Source organism: Sardina pilchardus, chromosome 18 (assembly GCF_963854185.1).
Source record: "Sardina pilchardus chromosome 18, fSarPil1.1, whole genome shotgun sequence".
NCBI classification, from domain to species: Eukaryota; Metazoa; Chordata; class Actinopteri; order Clupeiformes; family Clupeidae; genus Sardina; species Sardina pilchardus.
The window spans coordinates 21,899,589-21,920,799 of NC_085011.1; the positions used below are offsets into that span (position 1 = coordinate 21,899,589).

At 45.5% G+C, this 21,211-nt stretch overlaps 1 protein-coding gene across 4 annotated transcripts in view; it reads right to left on the reverse strand.

Moving 5' to 3' along the window:
• LOC134063656 (regulator of microtubule dynamics protein 2) overlaps nt 1-21,211 on the reverse strand; it is a 48,479-nt gene that overhangs the window by 16,268 nt on the left and 11,000 nt on the right. For 3 of the 4 annotated variants that reach the window (XM_062519289.1, XM_062519290.1, XM_062519288.1), the window contains exons 4-8: nt 8,447-8,651; nt 7,685-7,930; nt 6,528-6,677; nt 6,107-6,209; nt 1,457-1,517 (exon numbers count right to left, since the gene is read on the reverse strand). In XM_062519289.1, coding sequence (XP_062375273.1) covers nt 1,457-1,517; nt 6,107-6,209; nt 6,528-6,677; nt 7,685-7,930; nt 8,447-8,651 — 765 coding nt within the window. The remainder of the gene's footprint in view (nt 1-1,456; nt 1,518-6,106; nt 6,210-6,527; nt 6,678-7,684; nt 7,931-8,446; nt 8,652-21,211) is intronic. The other variant, XM_062519291.1, reaches the window with a different exon arrangement.

Genomic DNA, 21,211 nt, shown 5'->3' on the forward strand with positions numbered 1-21,211 from the left:
ACATCATCCCCTGGGAGAGGCACATAATGTGGGGTGGGATCACGGGTATCTGCCCCCCCTCTGGTTAGTCTACTACACCACAGAGTGCACCACAGCCAAAGCCCAAAACACTGCCGCCAGGCGAGAGACTACAGCAATGGTGTGTACTCTCTAGAGAAGTGACTAGGGGAGGTGGGGGGGGGGGGGGTATCATCAAAACAAAAACACAAGCATACAAAGAAGCAATTCAGACAATTAACCATGTGATAATTTCTTTCAGGGAATAAAAAGAGTGACAAGCAGATTAAAACCACACTCTACATTCTTGTGTGACTCCATAGCAACAAACCACCACTCTCTGTGGCAATAATATTCTCTACACATTCCTATCATGGATGTGGACTTTAAGCTATAAGCTTGCTTTATGAAAACACTTATTTTAATTAACTAAACAATGACTCATCGCCTCAGCTGGGGACTCTAACGAGCATGTGCATGAGCTGATGGAAATTATTTTGTGGTGTGTGAACCAGGTTTTCTGGCTCTCGGGGACTTTGGCAACATAGGTGAAGGAGCTTTGCCTACGTCGTTTGAGGAAAGTCATGACAACAATACTGTCGGAATGTGGCATGCTGTTATTCAGTCCTGAAATGCCCCCCCCCCCCCCCCTCAAATGCTGCCACTGAGTTTGCAGGGACAAATGGGACACATGTGAGTTAAACAACTGATCCTGACTAAGAGACGTTGAGGTGCCATGAAAGGTGGGCCGACAGTTAAGGGATCTGGAGGCATGGAGTGGAGACGACAGAGGTTGCGGATAGTAGTGGGTTTCGGGGTAGTACTGTATGTGTATGTTTCTTGCTGTGTGTGTGTGTGTGTGTGTGTGTATATGTGTCTGTGCACATGTGTGTGTGCATATCAGTGTGCGCACGTGGGTCTGTGTGTGTGTCTGTGTGTGCGCATGCGTGTGATGTGTGCATGTGTGTGTGTGTGTGTGTGTGTGTGTGTGTGTGTGATGAGGTGAGGGAGGTGGTTAAAACTGGAGAGGGGTAAGCAGCAACAGCAGCAGCAGAGGCGTCTGCACTGGGCTATCGGGAGACACGGCGGCTGCTGTTAACATTCCTGCAGGCCACTGATACTATCAGCACATCTACTGCAAGTACAGGAGCAACCATAGGGTGGTATGCAGAAACACTGGGTTACCACTAGATATCTGTGTGTGTGTGTGTGTGTGTGTGTGTGTGTGTGTGTGTGTGTGTGTGTGTGTGTGTGTGTGGGTTTGTGTTGGTGTGTGTGTGTGTGTGTGTGTGTACTGACTTAGTCAGAAGTCCATAACAAGGTGATTTATGGCAGACAATGATACTCATGACGCTGGCAGAAAAGAGTATGTATCTGTGCATGTCCATGTGTTTGTGTGTGTGTGTGTGTGTGTGTGTTCCAAGGCAGCAGTGCAATGTTTTCTTTCTTTAATACTCACCACTGATGGCTCTCAGCACAGTTGGGGTTCAATGTGATTGCTTCTTCTCCTGCTTTCTTCCCTGAAGGATCAGAGGACAGATGTCATTCACACTTCCAAATATTTCTGTCATCATCACTGTCATATCTGCTCCCATCTCCCACATACACACACACACACTCTGGTTATCATGCCGAGAGCATATCCGCGACTTCTACGAAAAAGCATCATTTTCTCTGAGCGATGCCTGGTGGCCTATAAATAGCTACGATAACATTACTGTCCACATTTTGACAACAAAGGCTGCCTTCACTAAAAGCACCTGCCTGACCGTGATTAACGTCTCTTTAATGACAAAGGATTACAGAAGAACAGGCCGATCCAGTCCTCATAGTCTCTCTCTCACACTCCCATACAAACACACACACACACACACACACACACTGATGTGTCCTAATACATCTTGGTACAGAGTGCATGCCAACACACACACTGCATGACATCCGTTTGTGTTTAGAGTTTAGTCTAGTTTAGTGTAGAATTTAGCGGCGAATCGGGAGCGAGAGGCTGGGCTGTGGACCGCAATTAGCACGTCGAGCCACTTCCAGCTAATGCCATGGAAAATCTAGACATGATTAAGCATCTGCGTCAGTTCGCCAGACTCTCACACACACACGCACGTACACTCGCACAGGGTCAAATGATAAAAAGTCGAAGGCTGTTTTCTTCGCAAGGATGGAACACAGCTTAGGTGGGGGTATGTTCTGTGTGTGTGTGTGTGTGTGTGTGTGTGTGTGTGTGTGTGTGTGTGTGATGTGGCCTGGGGCCAAATCACCCTGAATTGTGTTTGTGTAGTGACTGGTGAACAGCGAGCGGGGTGAGAGAACTCCTTGTTGCTCTTTATAGAAGTGACGTTGGAGGCACCTCCGCCGGTGCCAAGGCATAACGTCATGCTCCACCACACATGTTCGCACGCCTGCGAGCTGCGGAGAGAAGCTGGCTGTTTTGGAACAGAATCGCTCCTCTGTCCAAGACAGCCAAGTCGGAAATCGGGCTACCCTATGGTCAAATAATAATAATAATAATAATAATAATAATAATAATAAAAAGGAAAAACAAACACCAAACAAAATAAAGTCTCACTCTGAGCATGAAACAAGTCTTTCTCCGCGGTAAGACCAGGGCGGAGGGGGTCTGTGTCCGTCACTGGGGTGTATGTGCCTGTGAGTGGGCAAATGTCTCTTCATGCTGGCTTTCCAAACAGAAGCAAACAGCTTGTTCCGCCCCCAAAGCACACGCCAGGCTCCCACTCCTTACAGAGGAAGCTGACCCCTGGTGTCTCTCTACAGAACTGGACACCCATAGATATCGACGCCTTATTAAACTAATCGCCTAAGTCATTTTTTCCAACTTTTCAGGAGACACAAAAAACTTCACCAAAAACTAACTGAATGATATTTATTGACACTTTTTTTTGAAAAGGCCATACAAATTGATGACTGTTGACATAGTAATAATAATTTTAATAAATTATGTATCATAACAGATACAAAATGACTTAGGCAATTTCATGAACATGTCCATGTTGACTTAGGCAATTCCATAACTTCAACTCTGTCAAGAATAATGCAATAATAGACAAACTAAACATACTATGAATGCATGTACATCTTAAAATATCAATACACTAAATTGAAATCTTTTCAATTATATATCCCAACCCCTGTCTCCCCTCTCCCATCATCTTCATTTCTCTTTTTCTTCTTTGGGCTCTTGCTTATTGGTTATGGTTATTTAGCAGACGCCTTTGATGAGGCAAAGGTAAAATAAGTAATGAAAATCAACAGGCATGATGGGTTTCATTGACTGGAGGTCCTAGAACTTCCTTTGCTTGATTGGCAAAGAAATCTAGGCTAATTTGGGACCTGTACTCGCTGTGGCAGTTCACCCATAGAGTGCCTTCTGTAAAGGGACCTTGAAATAAACCTTGCCTTCACGGCTGTATTGAAGTGCCCGCAAGTCATGGGAAGTAAGTTCAAGTCATTTTCAGGAAATCATCATGCTTGTGAGATTTCCTGAAAATGACTGGAACTTACTTCCCAAGCATCAGACCAGTAAAAAAGGCTGGAGATCCAACTGTACATGACTTGTGGGCTCTTCAATACAGCCGTGAAGGCAAGGTTTATTTCAAGGTGTCCTTTACAGAAGGCACTGTAACTGCCACGGCGAGTACAGGTCCCAAATGAGCCAATATGTCTCCTTCTGCTTTGCCAATCAAGATGATGGGAGAGGGGAGACAGGAGTTACTGGTGTTCACACCGCCGGCGACTTGAGCTTCCAAAATCGCTCAGGACGCCCTGTAAAGGACGCTGTGGGAAGCTGGGATCAGCTTGGATTCTTTGGCAGCTCTGACGTAGTAGCATTCTATGTTCGTTGCTGGTCGTTTGGTCGCTGAACCGCGTCATAGCTCATTACCATAAAGTTAAACCATTTTCAACTTTCTCTAGTCGCTCAAGACGCCCAAAACGCGACGCCGACGGATTGGTCGCTGCTGGCAGCTGAGAGAAGCCGGCTTCCATTGAAAATTAATGACCTCCGGAATCTTTGGAAGCTCAAGTCGCCGGCGGTGTGAACGCACAGTTAGGATACACAATTGAAAAGATTTAGATTTAGGATACAAGGATACAAGGAGTTTTATTTGTCACATGCATATCATTACTAAAGTAAAGAATGCAGTGAAATTTGTTCCTTCGCCTGTTGTGCATATGGAGGGGGGGTGGGGGGGGTTGTAGAGGGGCAGGATAAGTGCAAAAGCATTTAAGTGCAAGGGGGGGGGGTAAGCTGCAGGGGGTGAATGATGTATGTGTGTGTGTGTGTGTTGCAGTGTGCTGTGTGTGTGGGGCAGTGGCATACTGATGATCCAGAGGGTAGTGGGCAGTATGTTGTATGTAGCTTAATAAGACGCTGGTAAGGGGCAGTGTGTGTGTGTGTGTGTGTGTGTGTGTGTGTGTGTGTGTGTGTGTGTGTGTGTGTGTGTGTGTGTGTGTGTGTGTGTGTGTGTGTGTGTGTGTGTGTGTGATGGGGGGCAGTGGCGTACTGATGATCCAGAGGGTGGCGGGCAGTATGTTGTATGTACTGTATGTAGCTTAATAAGACGCTGGTAAGGGGCAGTGTGTGTGTGTGATGGGGGGTGGGGGGGGGCAGTGTGCTGTGTATATGGGGCAGTGTCGTATGATGATACAGTGGTTTGGTGGGCTGATGTTGTCTGTAAGTAGTGTGGCTTCCTATGATGCAGTGAAGAAGGGGAGAGGTGAATTAGGTTAGGTCAATTTAGTCTATTGGTCACTTGTATTTGTCTTCATGAAGGAGTGTACTCAAAAAGGAAAAGTTTAATGACTTTGCTGCATTTAGACACTATAGGAATTCTTCATGTAATTCCAGTTAGGTACCCTATTTCTCACAGCTCAAGTGTATGAAAGGTGCTAATGTTAAGCTAAGCTAAAGGTAGCCTACATTAATGCAAGAAAAACACTACTGTAGCTTTATGGACTGGCAATTAACTTGTTAGTAACTGGTAAGGATAATATGATCTAGCTGCTAGATGATCCTACAAGTCAATGATTCGTTTGAAAAGAAACAAGGAAATATTAGAAGAAAACCATGTAGGCTAGATGAAACATTTTGAAAAGACAAAGTTTAGTAGCTACAGATTGTGTAGCTGCTCCATTCTGAATGATAGCTTCATGGGCTTGCTATTTCACTTATAGTAGCCCAAGGCTGACTTAATATAAAAACAAAACATAACTGATCACTATTCAGCCTGACCTATGTTATACACATTCTCAGTATACTTACCAGTTGGGTATGACCCCTGGATCATGTCAATAACTTCATCTTCAGAGAACAATTTCTTTCTCCTTGTTGCCATTTTAAGACACATGTAAAATTGCCTAAGTCAAATTAACTTTGACTTAGGCGAAATGAATTTTGCCTAAGTCACACTATCAAGACCTATTGATTTAGGCAATTGTAATTATTGGGAAAAAATACATGTTCTAAGTAATTTAAGATTTTATCAATTTCACCAGAGGTGGCAGGCATAAAGAGGATAAGATTTATGAAAAAAAATGAAATTTGAAAAAAAATGACTTAGGCGATAAGTTTAATAAGGCGTCGATATGAAATACACATTTACAGTACATCTGTGTGGACATCCGTGACAGAACGGACATGCTTTTTTGACATTAGAAGCGTCACCTCAGTGATTCAAAAAGAACACTGGAAAAGCACTCAGAGAGAGCAAACGTCTGCCAAGCGAAAACATAACCGCCTCCTGGATCCAGACAGTGATACGGATAGTGATCACTCCCAAAATGTATTAGTTTCGTCTTTGGGTCATTTCAGACCTTCCCTGAAAATCTAATCGAAATCCATCCATAACTTTTTGAGTTATCTTGCGAGCAAACATACAGACAGACAAACTCCGATGAAAACATAACCTCCTTGGCGGAGGAGGTAAATATACCAAGGGGACGGGGTAGAGGTGAAACACAGATGTCAGTGGCATTTGACATCCTCTGAGATCTGAGGTGTGGGAGTTAAATGGATGGCACATGGCCTCTAAATAACAAGACTGAGGGGTGACGGTGAGTCCTGCTAGAGTGTCCTTACCTGACTCGGCCATCTCCTTCTTCTCCTCCTTGTCCTGGGTCTTGTCGTGGGCGTCAGAGTAGGCCCGCGCCAGCCGCCACATGAACGCATCGTTCTGTCCAAACTGGACAAGGGACAAGACTCTCCATTAGAGGACAATGCACCTCTACTCTTATGCATGCAAGAAACAACACACACACAACAGACTACATACAGTAGCCTGCCCTGCCCTGCCCTGCCTCCCTACCTCTCTCTCTCCCTCACACACACACAACACACACACACACACACACACACACACACACACACACACACACACACACACACACACACACACACACACACACACACACACACACACACACACAAACATACACAAACATACACACACACACACACACACACTGTATAAGTGGTTCAACTGTGGGCATCATCGTCCAACCTCTGGTCTCCTCCTGAGCAGAATGGCCAGAGCGGCTGCTCGGTCCTCCTCTACTGCATGCAAGCAGTCTGCTCTGTGTAGCAGCGCTCTCAGATCCTGTGCTAGCTCTGCCCTGCTCAGCTCACCTTCACTCTCATCGCCTTTAAACTGCTGACGGGATTACAGCAATTAGCCGGGAGATCAGAGAGGGAACCATTATATCATCCAATCAATCAACCAATTAATCAATCAATCAATATGGTTAAGCAAGGGATAAAAGACTGACACTGTGTGTCTGTAATAACCCATAATTATCATTAGTGAATTTCTAAATGAATCCAATTACAGATACTGAATGGTAGCTCTTAGAACAGGAGGGAAGCTTTTTTTTTTTTAAAGAATGCTTCTGATCATACTGTAAAAATGATGGGCAACGTATAAAGGCTACAGTGTAACTAAAGCTTACTACAGTCTACTGCCAAATACCAACAGCAGTATCTTAAGCGCAAATATTGGTGAGTTAGCTAAATGCTTCAACACACACTACAGCTTTAGCTTATAAACAAGACAACTTGTCTCCATTTGTAGTCTGACTTTGCACTTCATTTAAATTAATTTCCAATCGGGCCCAGCATGTGTAACCTGGGAGTCTTAAGAGAGTCTGGCAAATATCTAGACTAGGGTGCTGTTGTCTAAGCAAACACGAGGGCCTGGTTGGTTGCCATCCCAACAGCCTGAGCTCCTGAGCCAGACAGCTGAGAGCCGACCCCCAGGAGAGGAGGAGAGGAGGAGAGGAGAGAGGCCTGCTACTGTGCTGCTGCTGCCCCAGCGGGAGACCTGATCTGGGGATACCTCTCCCTCCACCTCTGCGCCCCTACACCCCCTTTTCTCTGTGTACAATCCCTCCTTTGGTTGGAGTCCATCTTTGCAAGGTGGTTTAGGGGGGCACCTGGGGAGGGTGGGACTATCCTAGTAGTGTATGTTGTGTGTGGTGTCTTAAGCTGCTGGGACCTTGAATTTCCCCTTGGGGATTAATAAAGTATCTATCTATCTATCTATCTAGTAGAGACTAGTTATGGGAGAACTGCAGTGGAGTCTGACTTCACACCAAAGTCTCCCCTCTCTCCATATGTCTGGTGTCCACCTCCCCTCGTTTCCACACCTCATCCTGCACTCACCTCTCCTGGCCTCTGCACCGGAGTGACCTGGCATTCCTCCAGCTCTGCTTCTGAGTAAACGCTGCCGTCCTCTCTCTGATGCTGGTCTACTGTCTGCTGCTGGTCTACTATCTGATGCTGGTCTATTGTCTGCTGCTGGTCTACTATCTGATGCTGGTCCATTATCTGCTGCTGGTCTATTGTTTGCTGCTGGTCCACTGTCTCTTCCCTGCTCTGCTCTTCACTATGCTCACTATCCCTTTGCTCCTGAGAAGTATTAAGAGTGGCAGTTTAATCAAACCAGTCAACCAATTAACTAACAAGGTAGTGGTTTAACGACTTAGCCCCTGTCCATGCACGCAGCACAGAGAATATCCACTATCTGGGCAGAGACTCAAGTGCACCATTATCAGACACAAAAGTGGCGCCAAAGACACACTCTCCTGTGTGTCTTCCTCCAGGTCTCACAACAGTGGCTAAACGATGCCTGATATTTTAAACCCACCAAGTGTGGTCGTCTGATGACGCACATATATCAGCAGGGCTGATAGACAGGAAATGATCTGTGCCTGAAAATATCAAATACATTCAAAGGCAATATAGAGAGTAGCCTTTCTTGACATCGTGCATGGCCCGAGCTCAAGCCTGAATTCAGGCATCACGCCTGGTCTATCAGGCCTGTATTTAGAGAAGTGATGGCTGAGGCCAAGCAGCGTGCTTCAGCTGGCTCCTGCTAGGTTTAGGAGAGTAATTCCAACGTCCTATCTGCTCCCACACACTCACCTGGTCTCTCCTCTCCAGCAGCGGGGCCAGTCCGCCCCCCCTCTCCGTCTCGACGGCGTGCAGGGCGTCCGCTCTCTCCAGCAGGGCGGTCAGCTCGTCCGGCTCCTCCCGGTGCTCCTCCTCGGCCCCGGCCTCCTCCTCCTCCTCCTCGGCCTCTCGCTCCTTCTCTGAGTCCTCCTCGGAGTCCGTCATGGCCGTCATGTAGCTAGGGCAGAGACAAGGGAAGCGCGGGCGTGTTAACTAGGCTGCACGGCACCATTTGTAGGTCACGAGGAGAGACTGTGCTGGAGTGGAGGACACTCGCTGGGCTTTTTCTAAGTGTTAGTTGAGAGACTGGCTGCACACTTACTGTACTAACAGACAAGTGCATACTTTCAGCAACAAACTGGACAAGAGAGGGGCTGATGAATGAGTATCATCTAGCAACCAAACACACACAGACATGCACACACGCACGCACGCACGCTTTTGCCGCACGTGCTACATACATGGTGTACATGCTGCTTTTAGTGAGTTAAATGGAGAGGAAGACATTCCTTCAGGACAGATAAAAGTAACACATATGCACACAGAAACAGACAAACTAATGAGCAGGTGTCAAAGCATCCTCCGGGGTTGAACACGCCAACAGCGCTCAGCCACAGCCCCAATCACAACACGCAGAGTCAACAAAGTCGTAACGAGCTCAACATTTATGTGATCTCTAAATGCCAAGTTAATTTTTGAATTTCTGTAAACAGCAATTTTACCCCCCCCCCCCCCCCCCCCACACACACACACACACACACACACACCCTCCCATAACCACCAGTGGCCCATAAGGACGTGACGGACGACTAAAGAATGGACACCTGAAGGCCTCCAAAAACACTGGGAGGCTTGTTTGTGTCAGTCATGTCAAGGCACGAAATGCCTCCATTAAATGTCTGTTTTTTTCCCCTTCTTCAATATTTTATGAGCTTCTTTTGAAAAGGAAAGAAAGGGGGAAAAAAAGAAAAAGAAAGTCCCCCTTTTCCAAATGGCGTGGGTGGGTACGTGTTAACACCCTGGGCCTGTGAAAGAGAGAGAGAGCGAGAGAGAGAGAAAGAGAGCGAGAGAGAGAGGCATGGTGTGCAGTGGGAACGTGGCAGTAATGATAGAGCCATGCCGGTGGGATGGAGAGGTGGAGAGAGTGAGTGAGTGAGTGGCGGGAGACATGAAAGGGCTTCATTAAGAGTTGGCAGTAAGAGTGTCTGCGTCATCTGCGGTGGTGGTGGAGGAGGAGGTGGGGTGGGGGGTACTGGGAGCTGTTTGGGATGTGTCGAAGCTGGCTCCTGACACGAGCACAAAGAACTCAGCACCTCCGGTTACTTGTAGTGTATAGGTGTGCATGCACACACACACACACACACACACACACACACACACACACACGCACACACACACACACACACACACACACAGACCTGGGCCTGTATTCACAAAACGTGTTTTTATCTTACCGCAAAGAATGTTCCGAAAATTGCAATAAGCTGTCTCTTAAAAACCTATTCACAAAGCTGCTGAGACCAACTTTTGGTAAGGAAAAATGACAACTCTTAAGATAAGGACTGCTAGGTTGACGTCAATTCTCATGCACGAGCTTGCTTGCAGTTACCTCCATGATAGTCTGATGAGTGACAGGTCTCTGCCAGTGAGGAGGTATGCACCGCATGAAAAGGCTACCGCAAAGGACGACAGATAAGTCAATAATAAATAGCGATGGCTGGCCACAAAAGAAACAGTAACGGAATACAAAACTGACTGACACAGTGTCTTTACAAAGTTAATAAAAATGCACCTGCATAACGACACATTTGCATAGATAGGAGGTAACCAAATTTATTTTGAATAGCAATAAATTACAGACCTACAGTTAGTTTACATTTTGATCACAAGTGGTTTTGTTTAAATGGTAGTTGGTGGCGTTATTGTAACCCTTACAAAATGCATAATTCCAAGGTGATTAAGGTGTTGTGTAAGCGATTGCATGTACATTTCAAAACATTGACATGTGGAATGATACAAACTAGCCTACTATTAGATACTTTTCCAATCTTTTGTGAATTGGTCTTGGTGACTACGCAAGTAGTCCTCTTGACTACTTCTAAGCTCTCCCAGACGTTTAGCACGAAAATGCTTTGTGAATTACTCTTAGTCAAACAATTAGGAGTCTTAAGTCAAGACTGACAAGCCCATTATTTTTAGGAGATTCTGCAAAATTCGCCATTTAGGAGCTCCTTTTAGCCTTAAGATTGTAAGGATCCTAATTCCCAGGCTGATGATAATTCTTTCAATCATATGTGGACTTTTGATCAGCTACTAAGTGTAGGCGCCTATTGTGGGCCTACTGTCACATCCTTGACACATGATGTCCATAGGAGATGTTAACCAGGAATGGGAAATGTAATCAAAATGTATTATCAATGTATTGTACAGTGATCTTGACTGATGGTCTCACTACAACAATGGTCTCAGTCTCATCAGCAACTCATCATCTGATCCCTATCAATGCAACCGATCATTCTAATAACAGTATTGGGGATATCAGGCCACCATTGTTTTAAAATTTGCTGTTAGAAGAATTGCTCTTAAAAGCTTAATTTTTAATTTTTTTTTTACCATGTCACTTTGGTTAAAAAGCATCAGCCAAATGTAATGCAATGTAAAACAGTAGTTCTACAATCAATTGTTACATTTTCAACAGCGCATACAGTAGACAGCTTCACAATTTCCTTCGACCATTTCCAGTTTCCTCTTTGGTTCTGAAAATGACGTCCTATAAGATTCTTTGAGAGTACGGCCCTGAATACACAGTCTCAGAGAACATGCACACATAATTACACAATCAGACACACACACACACACACACACACACACACACACACACACACACACACACACACACACACACACACACACACACACACACACACACACACACACACACATACACACACACACACACTCTTGTAAAGAAGCCATTTGATTGATGTCTGCTACACCTACACAGAAGGCAAGGTGATTGGCAACTAAATACACATTCCTCCCTACCATATCATCCAAATTTCACAATCTAAATTAACATCAAAAACAAGTATGTGTATGAGTCTCTCTCTCTCTCTCTCTCTCTCTCTCTCTCTCTCTCTCTCTCTCTCTCTCTCTCTCTCTCTCTCTCTCTCTCTCTCTCTCTCTCTCTCTCTCTCGCTCTCTCTCTCGCTCTCGCTCTCTCCTTGAGACAACACTCTTAAAGCTTGCAGGCATCAACCAAACCACAGTGGAGAAGATCGTTAGAAAGTTGATTGGCCAACTCTGTCAATTTTCTGAGTCAAGGTGAGACAGCCCAACTGAACTGACACAAGCTGAGTCATGCCAAATTAAGCCATTAGGGTTAGCTATCAGACACTCTCGGTTACATTAGTGTGACTCGTCCAAAAGACTGTAATACCACAGGCATCAAACTACAATTTGTCCTAAATCAATGAAGAGTTAAGGTCTACCAGACAGCGCTGCTAGAGGGATCAAACTACAGAAGACAAACATTGAGTGAGTTATTTAGAAATGCAACACTGTCTTTGTAAGTGTAATATCTGTCTCTTCGATAAAGATCTCACACCTGCACTCTCTCCAGAACAGGATGACTCATCTCATAGAAATAAATGGGTACCGGTAAATACATAATCAAGGTAACAGATACGCCAAATGAACCAGAACACTGCTATGAGACATGTTTTCTTGCCATGATGACTACTGCTTTCAGAGGAAACAAACTACTATTATTCCATGGCCATGATATCCGTACTACCGCTGGCTACAATACCAAGCCAGTCATGAATAACCAGAAGAGTGACTTTCCTTTGCCATTCGATGTGTTAATGTACAATGCAACTTCTTTCTTCACTCTGGTAAAGAGGACTTGCTGATGTTGGGCTGGAGGGGTGGCTATTGTCTTTCCAATGCAGTAGGTTATCTCACACCCCATCTAGTGGCATTTGAAAGGACCAGGGATCAAGACCTTTCACCGCATTCACACACTCTTATATTCAAATCAAGCCCCGATATAATAGATGCATAAGCTCTGCCCACTGTGAGCAATATGATATCTGAATCTTTTTTTCACCTCTTCTCTCACCTGGCCTTCAGTCCTCCTAACCCCCACCCACCCACCTTGTTAGGGAAGGTAGGGAGTAGGGACACATGACCCTTACTGGGGACTGTCTATGTACTCAGCAGTCCATGTCAGGCTGCCAACATGCTGTAAGGCCTACTGCATACTGGGAGAGTGAATGGGGCCCTGACAGCAGAAGCCTCCAGAAGCATGTTCCTCTTGCCCCTGGATGCCTCCACTGATGAAGCAATCAGTAGAACAGTGGATAGGCAGGCAATAAAACACCTTCAGCATTCCAAGCATAACCAAGGCAACCGCATATCCAAACTTTCAATGACAGTTTAATGCCCGTGTGCAGCACAGTTTGAGCAGGGTCCAATATTGAGTCATCTTCATCTACTGCGGTGTGAAAATTAAACGAAAGTGCGAATGGAACGAGTGAATGAGTGAATGAGTGAACCGATGAGTGAGTGAGTGAATGAATGCACGGCTCTATGCTGGAGATAATCCAATAATGAGGTCCTTACTGAGCTGCAGCTAAGCTGTCAGCTCCAACGTGGGACAGAGCGGGGAGTGTGAGCGCAAGCTTCAAAGTGTCTAGCAACCGTTACCTAGGCAAAGGCCCGGTAACACAACCTGGATGGGGAACAGCTGCCATCCAAACAGGGTCGACCCCAGCAGTTCACTCCACAGCCCTCGGCAGAGTAGACCGTCTCCCAGGGAAACGGGGAAAGCAACGGGGGCATAGTCGGCAAACACACTTTTTGCTCTCTCACGGACCGGGGAACGGGATTACCGCCGCCGTGCACTGACAGAGTCGGAGCCGTCTCAGTTCACATGGTGAGCTGAGGTATTTCCACCACAGCCTAGCCCAGCATCTCAACTTGCCCCCCCCCCCCCTCCTCCCCCCCCCCATATCGAACCCCACATGGCCCCAGAGCCAGAGTCTGCTTCCCACGCCTCCTCCTCCTACTGACCAGCCTCTCCTGCTCAAATCCAGCGAGCGTAGAGCGAACACCACCCACCCCCCCACCCCAGTGAGAGCGGGAGGATGCGCTGCCCTCTGTTGGCATTCTGGATGACAGCACCCTGGCAATTCTCCACCGCTCACACTAAAACGGTGCGATTCTGCAACAAGGCGAATAATGGCCCTGTGTGTTTGTCGTCGGTGGTAACAGAAACTTGCTGAGTGCGTGGGTGAGTGTGTGGTTCGTTCACAGCCGAGTCGGTTGGAGCGCAGAGAGAGAGAGAGAGAGAGAGAATGGCTTTAAGCCTTGGGGGGAAAAACGCAGGGGGGGGGGTGGGATCATGAAGTCATTAAAGTTCAGCCTCTTGGCCTGGTGTCACCCTGGCACAACAAGCTCCTTTGTGCTTGGGGACGGAAGAATAATATATTGTAAAAAATGGGGGAAGCTTTCTTTGTCTGAGTACTCAAATCTCGCCAAATGCCAGCAGGTTTCCCACAATAGAACACTACAGAGCAATTAATGCATCAGGCGATACTCGCCAAGAAGGGGAAATTTTAGTCTCACTTTCTCTGTCTCTCTCCATCGCTCTTTCTCTCTCTCTCTTTCTCTCTCTCTCTCTCTCTCTCTCTCTCTCTCTCACTCTCACACACACACACAAGGCATAAATCATAGCACTTTGATGGAGTCGGATTTCAAAATGTTCATCCAGTCATTATTTGTGAATGAATGCTGTCAGAGGCCTGCTATGCAGTTGCTCAACAGAACTACTGGTACCGACCGGTATCCACCAATGTGATATTGCATTTTTAAAAAAAAAAACAGCATATTGTTATTACAGACCCAATCCTTGCTCTTCAGGATTACAGACATTCACAGTCAAACACATCTGTGAGCGTATAACTAAGGTGCTGCCTTTGTATGTTTTAATATGAATAAGTACTATTATTCTATTATAATAAGGTTAACTGCTCTTGAAAGCCTTTCATGTAAACATTAATTTAACTCATTCATTTAATGGTCTTCATCTCCTCCTATATGTCTCTTCTCACGTCACAAAAAAAGTACCTTTAACAAGCACCCCGCCTGCCTCTACATAAACAATCACTGTTTATTTTGTAGTGTTTAGAGTGTCCTTCCAGGATGGATAATAAATGGGTTTCACAGGCGCGTTATGCAAGTTATGACAGCCTTGAGGCCCGAAGGCCAACCCGACGAGCTCGGACTGGGATGGGAGCCGCGGAGAGAGAGGATTGACAAGTTCCAACACGACGAGGCCGTTAAAGAAACAACAACAACAAACAAAGGAAACTTGGCCTTGTCGGCTTACTGCACGGCAGGAGCAAGATTGACAGCAGAGGAAAGAGAGGGAAGCGAAGGGAAGAGGTTTTGACGGATGACGGACAGACAGACAGACACCGGAGAGCCGGGGAGCGCGGCGGAGCGGGAGAGGGAGTAAGTAAGGCCAAGACGAATGCCTTGCCAGGGATTGGGATGATCTCAATCCTGCTCGACCAAGACAACACAGCAGGTGTGCAAATTAGAATTGAGCCAGGTTAATTCTGTACCTTGTATCACAAACACACACACACACACACACACACACACACACACATCCACACACACACACGTTGCATACACACAAACAAATACAAAAATACTGCACAGGCAATAACCCGTTCAAATGGCCCGTACAAGGACACGGCATACATACACACACACGCACACACACACACACACACACACACACAAGTACAGGGATACACTCACACACTCCACAGAGAGACAGCGACAAAGGCAGATACTTCAACACATTTCCTATTCCTACGCTGTATACACAGCCACATGATGTAAAACAAACACAAAAGCAGTCACGCTTTGAGTAGTCTGTAAACTCCGCAGACAATCTGACGGTCTTAAGAAAACCGATGACTGCACCATTTGAACCGTACGCTTTTCCTCTCGATTTTTTTTATGAATCAACATGCAGTAATCTCTCCGAGTCTTTGCCAAGAAGCAGCTTTTATTTGAGAGGCACAACAGATGAGAGGAGAGGCACTTAATGCCCCTGGAATGTGAGAATACGTGACACACGCATCAGTCAAATGTAGCAACTATACTTTTGGATATGTCTAAACTGGCGCACTTGTGCCAGCGCTGGCTCTGTTGTTAAGCCCACTGTACTTGTATGGTATGTGCACAGTAATCAATTATTCCATTAATTCTGTCTTATAACTTGATGCATAACGTTATTATAAGTTGCATGTGTTAAAAGAGAAGCTCTATGGCTGGAGAGCCACTGACCAGCTGATGTCTCTCTTGTCCTGTCCAGCTAACCTTCAGCTTCAACCTTCAACTTTACATTTAGGTCATTCAGCTGACTCTTTTAACCAAAGTGAATAATAAACCATCAAGTCCCAATAAAGGTACTGTAGATAAAGGTGCAATGGCACTAGGATATATGTTAGTGCAGCAATTAAGTACCACTCTCATAGATTAGAATAACATTTCAAGCAAAGTCAAGAGAGGAAGAAGAGAGATAGTGAGGATAACGACGAAGGTATGACTTTTTGACCACGTTCTGTTCACTGAAATGCCGAGATTCTTGTTTTGTCACTGTTGCTTGTGCTTGACTGTTATTTTGCGTGTGCTTGTGATTTGTGTTTGTTCTTACATGACAGACTACTATTCTCTACAGTAGTCTTTGGAACCGATTACATATAAGTGTAGCAGCAAAGTGCAAGCGGTCTTATCGATCTGAGGAAACGTTATCGCCTTAATAAAGTAACTAGCTTATAACTTGGAGTGTGCGGCATGTCTCTCCTACGTTTTATTCCTAGTCGCCTGCACCTCGATGTTGGTGTGCGTTTGCTCCTCTCCTTCAAAGTGCAAGTGACTTGGCATTTAGAACACAGCACTAATACTTGCGGTGTGACCTCACCCAACCTCAGCTCACCTCCGCTGCTTGCATTAAAAGACTTTGCATAAAACTCATTTCAATGGAGGCCTGAGATTAGAGGAGGGATGCCGGATCGTCTCGTGCACTGAGCCAAAGCACTGCTCCGGGGGCTGGAATTTCTCCATCCTTTAAAGTCGAAATCTTAAAGCACTGGAAGGGTGGAGATCCATAATTATCCACCTGAGAGAGAGAGGTGTGACACTGGGCCAAAAGCCCTCAGATCCTGCCTCCCATGGAAAGGCAAGCAAGCCCTTACTCCAAGTCTAAGACAAAGAGGGGAGGCATGCGCCGGGGCTTTGCCTTTGGCACAAGTCAAAAGAGAGGAAAATCTCCCAGCGTAAACGCAGCGTAAACGCAACGTAAACACAACGTAAACAGGGGAAGTTGCATGACCTTATTTGCTAAACTCCTGAAAATCCATTATAGGTGCAATTTGATTATTTGAGACCTGAGTAGCTCTCAAGGCAGAACCACAGCTCTTGCTGACAGCTGTTTTTAAGCCTGGTAAGATTATCAAAAGAAAACAAGATGTTCGTGTGAAATAACATTCTGTCTGCGATACCTCAACCACCATCCCCTCACGAGTATGAGCACAGGTGCCAGAAAACACCCAGTGCACGCACGTATACCTCGACATGCACGCATACATGCACACGTTGAGTGGATTGCCGCACATTAGCCTACATTACTGCCATCCAGAAGTGCCCCGGGCAGCCCTACCCCAATGCCAGCAGTGTGCGGATTTTTGTGTCCGCGCGAAGCCGGGGGGGGGGGTGGGGTTTGGCTGGGGGGTGGGGGTGGGGGTGGGGGTGAGTGAGCAAGCAACAGGCTTTGATCAGCAGGCAAGCAGCCTGGCACGCCACCGAGGGAGTCAATCCAGGTGACGGCCCGCCTACAGGTGAGACGGACAGCCCCCTCCACCCTCCCACCAACACCACCACCATCATCTGCCCCACCCCCCCACCCCCCGCCTCCACCATGCCCCTTCAGCCCATCCGTGTCAGGACAGGACGGAGCGTTCTGGTGGGAGGCATGCTACAGCAGCGCTTACGGGGCCAAGGGGCTCGCCAAAACTGTACTCTGTATACATTGACACATGGGCACGTGACAAAACAAGTGTACGCGAGCACGCACACACCCACACACACGCACACACCCACACACAGACACACAGACACACACACACACACACACACACACACACACACACACACACACAAACCACTTAGACACAACCACTGCTTGCAATCTCAGCAATTCCCAAATAAACATCTCACTAACTGGAGTTGCATTCATGCATGGGCAAGCTGTGCCGTGCCATTGCAACTTCAATCATTTGCTTTGTGTGCCATTGCTCTAAGTTTTGCTTTACTACATTAATCATTCTCTCCCATTTATTTTTTTAATGTGTGACTGCCAGTAGCTTTAATGCAACTGCAACACAAAACTAGAATGCATTTCCCGGTGGGAAAGTGCGAAGTGTGCTTGCTCAGACGCGCCACGACAGCGCCCGGTAGGAGACACGACCGCTTGTCCTCAGGTCAAAGCGCCAAAGTTTGGCCAAGACGCGAAGCTGCTTCGAGTTTGGCGGCGTTGCCCTCGATTGCCGAATTCTTACACTGACCTGACAAGTTGCCTAGATTCATCAGTGGTATGGCCCAGAGCACCTCCAATGTAAAAATGTAGATGTCATCCCAAAGACGTAAAGAGATATGAGCCAAAATGCATTTTTGCTAATTGCGGCGCCCCCTAGTGGCCAAATTACAACACATTTACTGAGGCTACTTTGGATGGTGTCCAAAATCATGCCGCCAAATATGGTCTCAATACCTCAAAGTGTCTCCGAGATTTGACCTCACTTCCTGTTTGGACGCTTCAACATAGAATTTGATTGGCTGTCAAGGGCTAACGCTTTGATGTATGAAAATGAAATGTACACCTCTAAGGTCTGTAGACCTTGTGTTGAATTAAGTATGAGTTGTTCACGTGTAGCCAGCATGAAACACGTAACCACTGAAGGAAGGAGGGAGCCTAAGGAACTAGGCATGTTTCTAGAACAAATACGAGTAGCCTAATGTTATAGCTATTCTGTTATGCGGGAACATCCGCAGTTTACTCACTGTTAAATAAGTTGCAATGTGTTATAGCCTCAAATGGATGGTAAAATAAACAGGACGACTCACCTGTTCAAATGATGTAATAGGATAAAATTTGGTTTTGATATGTCAAAGCAACCAGGCTGTTACTGGTTAACGTTTCTGAATATGAAATCGATTTTGGATTGGTTGCATGTGATAAAAGCTGTGCCATTTCCTGTCCAGACAGCATTCATATTCAGAAATACTGTACACCGGCAACAAAGACACACACACACACACACACACACAAACAACTCTTTCAAACAGAAACGTCAGTCCGTTACATCTGCCTCTTGTCCACAAACTGCATGTCGCTGAGTTGACCAGCAACGAAGACTTTCACATAAACACACACACACACACACACTTACACACACACATACACATCACCCCCTCAAACACAAATATCTGTCTGTTACGTCTGCCTCATGTCCACAAACTGCATGTTGCACAGTTCACCCACATCTACCCACAATTCTTTGATTTATAAATAACCCCACCATTAAAAAACTGCAATGTGTCAAATCTTATTATACAACAATTGGGTTCTATGAAGCGGTTTCTTTGTTTCTGATTGGCCGAGAGACGTTCCATGAGTTGAGATATCCCACGATAATCCACTCGGACTTTTCACAGCTAATAATAAATCACTCCGCGATACAATGTCAAATTGTCAAGTGTAAACCGAACTGTCACGTTGCATCCAAGCTGAAATACAGACGCTCAGAACATAGAATATGACGGAGGTGGATATTAGCTAGTTGGATGGCATGTAGGCTAAGTAAAATAGTGATGTTTCAAAGCTAAAAGCATGTCCTAACCAGACGCAATGCGAGCTAACGTTTATTAGGCTAGATTCTACATTGCTTGACAACGGGAGAGATAGAACTAACGACTGGCTTTTGGCCATAGCAACGTGCTTTTAGAACTAACGACTGGCCTTTGGCCATAGCAACCATCCATTTAGAACTAGTAACGGCAGTTTGTCCTGCATGAAGTAGAAATTTGTGGCGGAGAGAAGTTAGTTCTACAAACAAGACAGTTTTAGCGATTTAAACGTTTACATGATAATGGGAAATTAGCACAAAAAAGAAGTGGTAGAATTGTTGTATAAAAGCAATATAGCACTCGTAATCGTGGGTTGTTGTTGGATATTCCCACGGGTGTTGTTCGGCCGTAGCCTCGAGGCCGGAGGCTACGGCCGAACAACACCCGTGGGAATATCTAGCAACAACCCACTCCCACTCGTGCTATATTGCTTAAATATGTATATACTGCATGGGCAATTCCATGCAAAACTGTCAAGTCCATAACCCCACACAGCATCATGATGTGGATGATGATTTCTTAAAAGTTTACCATTTCGCTCTTCTTGTTTGTACAACATATTCGATGACATTGTTAACATAATCATTTGCATTATATAAATGTAACCCCCTTTTCCACTCTTATGTCTCAACATATACTGGAGTCACATTCATAAACATAAACAGGATCCTAGGTTCTCAATTTGCTGGACTCACTTTCTACCATAAAGTTAAAGAATAGTAATAACAGAAGAAAAGGTAAGAAGGTGTTGATGGCGTGATTAACTAGTGTGGTCCCTCCACTGAAGAATTTCTATACCACTGCCCTGATGGAAATATTTAAATCCTCATAAATGTCAAGTGACTACAGTTACTTCTACCTGCTTTGATATATCATTTCATAAAAAGAAATTTGGCCATAATAATTATATTGCAATTATATCAATTCAAGTTTTCTTTGCAGCACAAACAACAATAGGCTACAGTTTACTTTACTTCAGGGCGTAATGTTAACAACTTCGTTAACATTAAGTTTGTTTGTTTGTTGTTCTGTATTGACAGCAGACGGCAGAATGCAGGTGCACGCAATGGATATGTTTTTAAAGAGAGTGCATTCGCTTCCACATGAACCTCGGAATGTGCTGCACCAGAACAAAGACACTGAATGCTATGCTTTCTATCGTGCGTGTGGCTCGTTTTTCAGATTTGTTTGCTAAATTTAAAAAAGCCACACAATTTAACAGAGTCGCTCATTCTAGCCTGCAAATGGTTAAAGTGATGCTAGGGCCAGATGCTGCATAAGAAATGGAAAAACTCCACTGACCAGTTGGCCTTGCCAGTTGATCGCTAACGTGAGATACGTGGATGATGAGATTTCAGATCATTTTATTTGGCAAAGAACTGGACAATGCTACCGGAGATGAGATGTTCAGGGTAACAGAATTGTTGCCTGCTTTACAAATCATGAGCGTACAGGGGAGCTACATCCGGTGCAGAACTGAAGTGTTGAATTAGCTTCCACTATTAAAGTAGCTATAACAGATGTGGGAGATGGACCAGTCATCTAAAATGAATTGTACGCGTCGCGAACGGAACGCTTCAGTTACGCGTCCAGTATAGCTTTCCAGTTAAGTTAGCAGGGATATGCGTAGTTTGCACTGACGGGGCAGCATCGATGACAGGTCAAGTCAAGCTTCATAACGAAAGCCAAGCAGAAAAATCCTGCCATGGTAGCGACACATTGAGTGTCGGAAAACTCTTAACTGTAAAA